The following is a 6,785-nucleotide window of genomic DNA, read 5'->3' as shown; positions in this document are numbered from 1 at the left end:
CATGGCGTTTCATAAATATTCTGTTAACATTTGCCTAAAAGCAAATGTAATATTTACATAAACACATTCCCCGCACAAAAAGGAACAATTTAGTTGAGCTTAATATACGCATAATATATAAGGCGTAGTTAAAGTTCAGAGTAATTTACTCAATTAATCAATCCAAATTCAGTTTTTAGTTCCAAACTTAAATCTTACGTATTTAAGATATTGGGCTCTCTGCGTGGACCGTCATTCTTGGGTGGGGTTCCATTGAGATATGGCTATGGCGTTTGCCCCGGACCATATGGCGCTCCTCATGCCCCGTTCGCCAACGCTGACCACAATCTCAGCTGCGCTCTTGGACGGAGTCAGGTGAGCATTCCTCCAAAGAAAGAACCCCTGCTAAATAAAGCGATCGTCCACGGAAACTCTCCATCCTGTTAGTACTCCTCGGATAGTACGTAATCTTCTGGTACAGCGTCATGGTGCAAGGACTGAGTATCGATCTGGAGTAGTAGGGGTAAAATGGATATCAGTGGCGTACAAGTTTTGTAGACCTTCAATGCACTTACTTTAGCAGCAATTTCACAACATACTTCAGTGGGTCCGTATGAGTACATTAGTTGAGTGATGGCAACTGCATGCATAGGGCACCTTCTGCACGGTCACGGTACCATTATAATTATTTATAAGCCAATAGGTAGGAATATAATAAAAGTAATCAGTATAAAGATAATATAATATAAATATAATTACCGATAGGAGTGTTTAGAGAACCAGCCTCAATGGAAATTGATAACCCAGAACGCCACTGTCACGAAGGCCCATTAGCTCAGTTGGTTAGAGCGTCGTGCTAATAACGCGAAGGTCGCGGGTTCGATCCCCTCATGGGCCACTTGATTTTTTGCTTTTAGCCTGATAGCCTGATAACTAGCCAAGTCGATTTAGCCATATTCATCGCCCTGCATACAGGCCCCCTCCTTCTGTCGAGACTTTGGTAACTGAATATCCAGAATACTTTAGCATATATCACGCCCGCATATTTGAAAAAATCTAATCGCTGCAGTTCACGTAGTGACGAAGCGCACCGGGGAAGCTTACGCAAGTTCTTATGCAATTTAAAATCGAAATATTTCAAAAAAGTAAGACATGAAACGGCCAATTACGTCTATGCAGTGGCAATCAGAATGTATAAAAAACATAACAAATGGAATACCATTCATATCTGTCAGTAAGATTTAAAAAAGTTGATAGTTAAGAAACTAAAATCAGACTAAAACTGATTACAAATGATATCTAATATTAATATTAAATGGCCGTTAATCTTGATTGGGTTTGAATTTTGTATTTACACTAACATCATTTCATGTTGTACACATTACAGATTGTGTTCAGTGAAAATAATTCACTTTCTTACACAAGAGATTGGAATTTTATATGCACATGTATATACTATTTTAAGGATACTTTAATTATTTTGCAAATAAGCTTGAGTAATGTCATCTAACACTGCTGGTAGCAATTGTAATGCTCTAAGCAAATGGATTTTAGAAGCACCCCATTATAATGGTCGAAATTATGTGCAGCTTTGTGCTTTGTCTCGAAATCCGTCTTCCCTCGAATTATTAGAAAAAGATTAATAGCTTTATAAATTGATGTACCTCCTATTATTATGTTAAAGTTTAGTTTACAATCATTCAAATCCAATAAAGACAGATTCCAAAGCATCCACTTAAAATGTTCGTTTTTTATAGCGTTCTTAAAAATGGAGCTCATAATCACGTAAACGCTATGTTGCTTTTAACTTTGAAATGTTTAGAGTGGGTTAATTATTAAATATGCTAATTTAGAGCAAAGCTCGACAATAAGCCACTTATTGTTTCATGATGGCAAGATATAGGAATCCGTGGGCCTGCATATTATAACGATCTTTCGAAAGAGTATGTCAATGTGCTGGCAGGAAGCTCTTTCGAATTAAAGGGATAATAATAGAATAATTGTAGCAAATAGTATTTATAGTTTAAATATTCGATATTAAAACTGATGTGATTATGTGGTTTTCGAAATAATATTATGCAACCTAAAAAACGTTGTATTAAAATGGGCTTAACTGGAAGAGCTGAGTAGTTTCGGGAATAGATTGGTTCCAAAGCCTACAAACTAAACTCAATACATGTTACTTTTTGTTTGATGTTTCCTTTGACTTGAATGGTTATCCGTTTCCTCTTCAGTATACTCGGAATCATTGTCATTTTCTCGCGAGTCTTCGCGTTCCGCAGCCTCCTTTGAAAGTTTATCCCTGTACTTATCCTCCTCCTTTTCCACCTCCTTGGAGTCCACCTCCCGGGCATCGGGCTCCTTTGGCTTCACAGTCGTGGTTGTGTAAATCCTGTCGTAATCATCGAAGGAATCCTCGTTACTGCTCAGGGGATGCTCCACGGGAGGCGGTAGAAACTGACCCACTTTGAGTTTGGCGGGCAGAGGCTCCAGGGCACGCAGTAGACCGTAGGGTTTCAAATGATAGATGAGATAGTCCAGGACATAGAAGGATTTCGGAGCTATGTAGTGAAAGGATACAGCCAAGTCCGAGCAGCAGTCGAGACCCTGACGGAACATAAGATATAACAGTTAAGAAACCCAAGTCAAGCCATCCAAATCCAAGCGAAACTTACGTCATCCGTCTTGTAGTAAGTGTAGCTCCAGTACCAAAAGGTTTTGTCCTGATTGGCTATCAAGTGATGCTCTGGTTTGAAGGGAAACATTCGACCGCGACCGATTTCGTCCCTGGAATCGCCGGCGGTAACGTTTAGGTTCTCCATGCATCGCCCGATTTCGACGTCCTCGTTGATCGCCGTGCCCTGCAGGCACATCTTCGGATTCGGAATGCCCTCGACCACGAACCGACGTAGTGCCTCCCGACTGAGTATGTAACCCGCTCCGCCAGACATGTAACCCTGCTTCACGTAAGGCTTGAACTTGAATCCAAAGTGTACGGGTGTTTCGGGATTGTACGGATAAAGCATATACCGCATATTCTCGATCACGGCGTAAGTGTCATCATCGGCCTTGTAAAAGAAGTCAGCGTCATTGTAGTGGTGTTGATAGACGTATTTGAACGCCTCCTTGACCTTGGCCCACAGATTCTGCCGGCCCTCGCCCACATCGAGCTTCACGGTGGGTAGCTCCTCATCCGCGGCAGAACTCATGAAGAGCAGGATGTTGCAGCGCTTGCCCCATGTTCGCTTCACATGGCGAGCCTTCAACTTGTGGTTTTCGGGATTGGTCATCACCCAGCAGAGGATGCGTACCTCCTTCTTCAGCTGATCGGCCACGGTGACGTTGTCGCTGCTATGATCATGCTGAAAGCTGTTGTGCTTCTGTGCCAACTGTCCCTCGGTGGCCACCTGGTTATCGCCGAGCTGGAAGAGCCGTCTACTGAGATTCGGATACATGCTCACGTTCGGCGCACTATGGAAGGAGAGCTGAGCCAGGCAGTAGCCGCACACCACGCCCACAATCAAGATGAACACCGAGCGATTCTTGGAGCGCGGAGCTGCAAATCGTCAGAGGATTAAGAAGAGTATTGGTAACATTACATAGTTCGGAAATATGCACCTCCTGTTAGCGGGGAACGCGACAAAACAGTTGGTTTCATCATTCTACACTGTCCCAAACAAATTATTTAACTTTCCCTTTCAACTGGGAACTTAGAATGGTTCACTTGTGCAAACAGAAGTTTGTGTCAAAACTCCAGACTCTATTTTCAACCACAACTGAACCCTATTGCGATAGCTAGGCGATTAAGCAGCAATATCTTTTTCTGGAGATATAAAGATCTCTGGAGATCTAGATCTGGAGATCTAGTTTCGACAGTTGAATAAACATAAATGGGGGAGTAACCGAAGTAAAGAGAAGGAAATGGGTCTTTGTGTTTAAGTGCGTTAGGGAATTTTTTTTAGGAAGCAGTAAGCGAAACTCTCTTCCTGAAAGAGAAATTTATTTTACTAGTCAGATGGTAACTTTCAGCCAGGGATAGATTTTAGATCATCGTTAATCTCCTGCGAATATTTTCTTAAAAATATACATATAAGTAGATTCATTAGTGGTTCAAAATGATGTACAAAAGATATAAAAGGCTTATTGTTAACTGGTAGCTAAATATACGTCCATTCTTTGAAAAACATGTTAACTTTTTAAGCCTTATCAAGTCAAGTTCTAAACTATCAGATAAACAATAGTTTATGAAGTACCACTTGCACAATGAATTGTTGAATTCTTAGATAAATGGTTGTGAACATCTTTGCTTATTATTTTTTACCGGCAGTTGTGTGCTACTTAAATGATAAGTTTAAAGTTTGAAACAATAATAATATTTTACAGCTTGAAAGTTGAAATGTTATTGGTTCTTATAAGTGGCGTAAGAAAAAATCCGAAGTACATTTGTATTTAAAAATAGACATATTTATTGGTAGTATTATCATTAATTTCAACCGCTGGGCAATTTTTAACGCTGCTCTGTAAGAGTGGCGTCCTAACGTATCAGTAGACAAAGGTAACAGCAGATATAACGGAAGAGAACGTACAAATTGGAATTTAAAGAGTCCACAGAGAAGCTAGAGTATGGGGCAATAAAAGGGGCTCGCCGCTTGGAGATGAAGTGCGCCTAATTAATCGGCTGCGCTCGCGAAATTCCACCTGCGTCGTGGCCATGGCGAATCAGGGTCTGTTCATCGACCAGATCATCGTCGTCCTGGTCGTTGTTCTCCAGCTGCTTCTGGCGCTTTAGCCGCAGCTCGAATACCTCGCTGATAGCGTCGCGGAAGCAGATGAAATTGTAGTCGATGACTCCCTGTCGGTTAAAGTTCTCCTCGCGCAGGATGCAGACCAGGGCCAGGAACTTGTTCACCTCCCGCAGGTAGAGTATCGTGTTGTTGTTCAACTTGATGAGACTAGAGCTTCCGCTATCAAAAGCGGTTTCTTCGGAGCTGCGGGAAAGCAATGGATTTTAATGGACCGTTTAAGTGAAAGCATAAAAAAAACGTTTGCTTGCCTGTATATGCTGGACAGATCGATGACCACGTCAATCATGTCGCAGCAAAGCTCGTAGGTCTGCATGTCAACAGCTGACGAGTCCGTGGCTATGTAAATTTTGGAAACCACATCGAACAGAAATGCCTTTTCTATTCCAGAGTTCTACAATGGATAAGGAATTAGCAGTGTAGTTTGAAAAAGACAAAACACTTTTAACGTACTGGTATAAAAATGTTCAGCAGATTCTCCAGCGTCGGCAACTGGGGAATTAGCTTCTGCACCACCTTGGAAAAGGCCTCGAAGATCGAGTGGTCGTATATGGAGGTCAGGTGGAAACTCAGGTGAATCTGATTGAGGCCAGCCTCATTTAGGTCGTCGGACGACCGTTGGTGTATGTCCCGCTGTGACTCCATTTTCGAGTCGTCGCTAATTCCATCCACCTGTGAAAAGAGCAGGTGTCAGTGGGTTATCAACTCGATAAGCGCATACACCACGGATATTACCTTGTGTATAAACACCTCGAACTTTATGTGCTTGTTCACTTTGTAGGCCTGCAACACTGTGTTCTTGAACTTAGTCAGCGCCTCGTTATAGTCATCCTTGGCATCGATGACGAAGACCAGGGCTCCACAGCCTCCGAAGATCATGTCCGAGTCAAAGGTCGGCTCAAAGAAGTCAATCTGGCCGGGGAAGTCCCAGATCTGGAACTGCACAAAGCTGGAGTTGTTGATGTCGTCCTTCACGATCTTGCTGGTGGACTCCAGGAAGAGCGTCTCGTTCGGCGACATCTTGTGGAAGACCACTTTTTGGATGGAGCTCTTGCCGGATCTGCGCATTCCCATCAGCAGAATGCGCGGCTTTGTCTCGCTGCTGCCCGTTGCATTAGGTTCCAGCTCCAAGCCATCCTGGTTGTACGCCCGGTAGCCAAAGTCCTTGGGGAACGTGTCCGCCGGATAGTCATCGTCATCGTAGCTCTGCAAGGGCGTGATTGGGAGCAAATCAGTCGCGATCGCGGTTGCAATGGGCGGGGACCATTGCGATATGGCTTCTTTGTCTACTCACCATGCTGTCGCAGTCTTGCGCCTTCCACTGGAATCTGGTATTGGGGGTGGGGCCGGCCGTGGGTCAGCGGATGTGTGCATGAAACGCACAGGCAACGACTATAGCGGTCGGGATCAGTTTACCTTTTTCTGTTTTTCCTGCGCGTTTCTTATCGCAATCACAGTGTGTGCACACCTGCTGACTGAACTCAGCTGTTCCTATCGATAGCAATCAGCTGGGGCGATTACCAAGGAAACGCGGTATGGCCACACTTAGGCCACATAAAAAATCGTTAGGCGCGGACTTATAAATTTTATACTATACTTTATAATCCTTTACGCTTCAGCCCCACTCAATAGAAAGAGGGAATGTGGGGGTGTATATATTTAAATTATTTCTACATTTTCATGACAATAACTTAAACTTTAATGATTTTTCACCGATCATATTACCAATATGTACATACATATATTTTAAAAGACGATTAATAAAGTTGTAAGTCTTAAACTTTGGGATGCACAGTTCAAAAATTTAGTGTATAAATTAAACACCAATCTGTTTAAGATATAACTATGCTTCTCAAAAGTGCGATTAAAATTTTAGTTTTGCAAACCGTAGCAAAAACTACATAAAATTGTTTGAAAATAGCAACGAGCCATAAAAAAAAAAATCAATTTTCCCCTGTTATAAACTTAAATTTCTGGCACATAAAACGTTTTCAACGTAATACG

At 42.4% G+C, this 6,785-nt stretch overlaps 2 protein-coding genes and 1 non-coding gene across 3 annotated transcripts; 1 reads left to right on the top strand and 2 right to left on the bottom strand.

The window, feature by feature from the left end:
• Positions 1-803: 803 nt before the first annotated feature.
• On the top strand, positions 804-877 carry Trnai-aau. The gene has a single exon. It is a non-coding gene; the product is annotated as a tRNA-Ile (tRNA).
• A 1,153-nt stretch (positions 878-2,030) lies between these two features.
• Positions 2,031-3,651, bottom strand: LOC6542777 (glycoprotein-N-acetylgalactosamine 3-beta-galactosyltransferase 1). The gene is made up of 3 exons (XM_001970467.3): positions 3,598-3,651; positions 2,655-3,535; positions 2,031-2,586 (listed from the first exon to the last, which is right to left on the bottom strand). The coding sequence occupies exons 1-3, from the start codon at positions 3,638-3,640 to the stop codon at positions 2,149-2,151; spliced, it is 1,362 nt and encodes a 453-aa protein (XP_001970503.1). The 5' UTR covers positions 3,641-3,651; the 3' UTR covers positions 2,031-2,148.
• Positions 3,652-4,420: 769 nt separating this feature from the next.
• LOC6543003 (ras-related GTP-binding protein C) lies at positions 4,421-6,297 on the bottom strand. The gene is made up of 5 exons (XM_001970466.3): positions 6,076-6,297; positions 5,517-5,987; positions 5,235-5,453; positions 5,033-5,175; positions 4,421-4,967 (listed from the first exon to the last, which is right to left on the bottom strand). The coding sequence occupies exons 1-5, from the start codon at positions 6,076-6,078 to the stop codon at positions 4,646-4,648; spliced, it is 1,158 nt and encodes a 385-aa protein (XP_001970502.1). The 5' UTR covers positions 6,079-6,297; the 3' UTR covers positions 4,421-4,645.
• Between the last annotated feature and the right edge of the window lie 488 nt (positions 6,298-6,785).

The sequence above is a fragment of the Drosophila erecta genome, unplaced genomic scaffold (assembly GCF_003286155.1).
Source record: "Drosophila erecta strain 14021-0224.00,06,07 unplaced genomic scaffold, DereRS2 tig00000055-arrow-pilon, whole genome shotgun sequence".
NCBI classification, from domain to species: Eukaryota; Metazoa; Arthropoda; class Insecta; order Diptera; family Drosophilidae; genus Drosophila; species Drosophila erecta.
This window is presented reverse-complemented; position numbering and strand designations above follow the sequence as displayed.

What these genes read in the sequence shown, in the direction of transcription:
- LOC6542777 (XM_001970467.3), bottom strand. Translation starts at nt 3,640, where the DNA reads ATGATGAAACCAACTGTTTTGTCGCGTTCCCCGCTAACAGGAG. An exon ending in GCGTTCCCCGCTAACAGGAG is followed by an intron (nt 3,536 to 3,597) that starts GTGCATATTTCC and finishes GACGATTTGCAG; the next exon opens with CTCCGCGCTCCAAGAATCGC. An exon ending in CTTACTACAAGACGGATGAC is followed by an intron (nt 2,587 to 2,654) that starts GTAAGTTTCGCT and finishes ATGTTCCGTCAG; the next exon opens with GGTCTCGACTGCTGCTCGGA.
- LOC6543003 (XM_001970466.3), bottom strand. An exon ending in TCGAGGTGTTTATACACAAG is followed by an intron (nt 5,454 to 5,516) that starts GTAATATCCGTG and finishes CTCTTTTCACAG; the next exon opens with GTGGATGGAATTAGCGACGA. An exon ending in GATCTGTCCAGCATATACAG is followed by an intron (nt 4,968 to 5,032) that starts GCAAGCAAACGT and finishes GCTTTCCCGCAG; the next exon opens with CTCCGAAGAAACCGCTTTTG.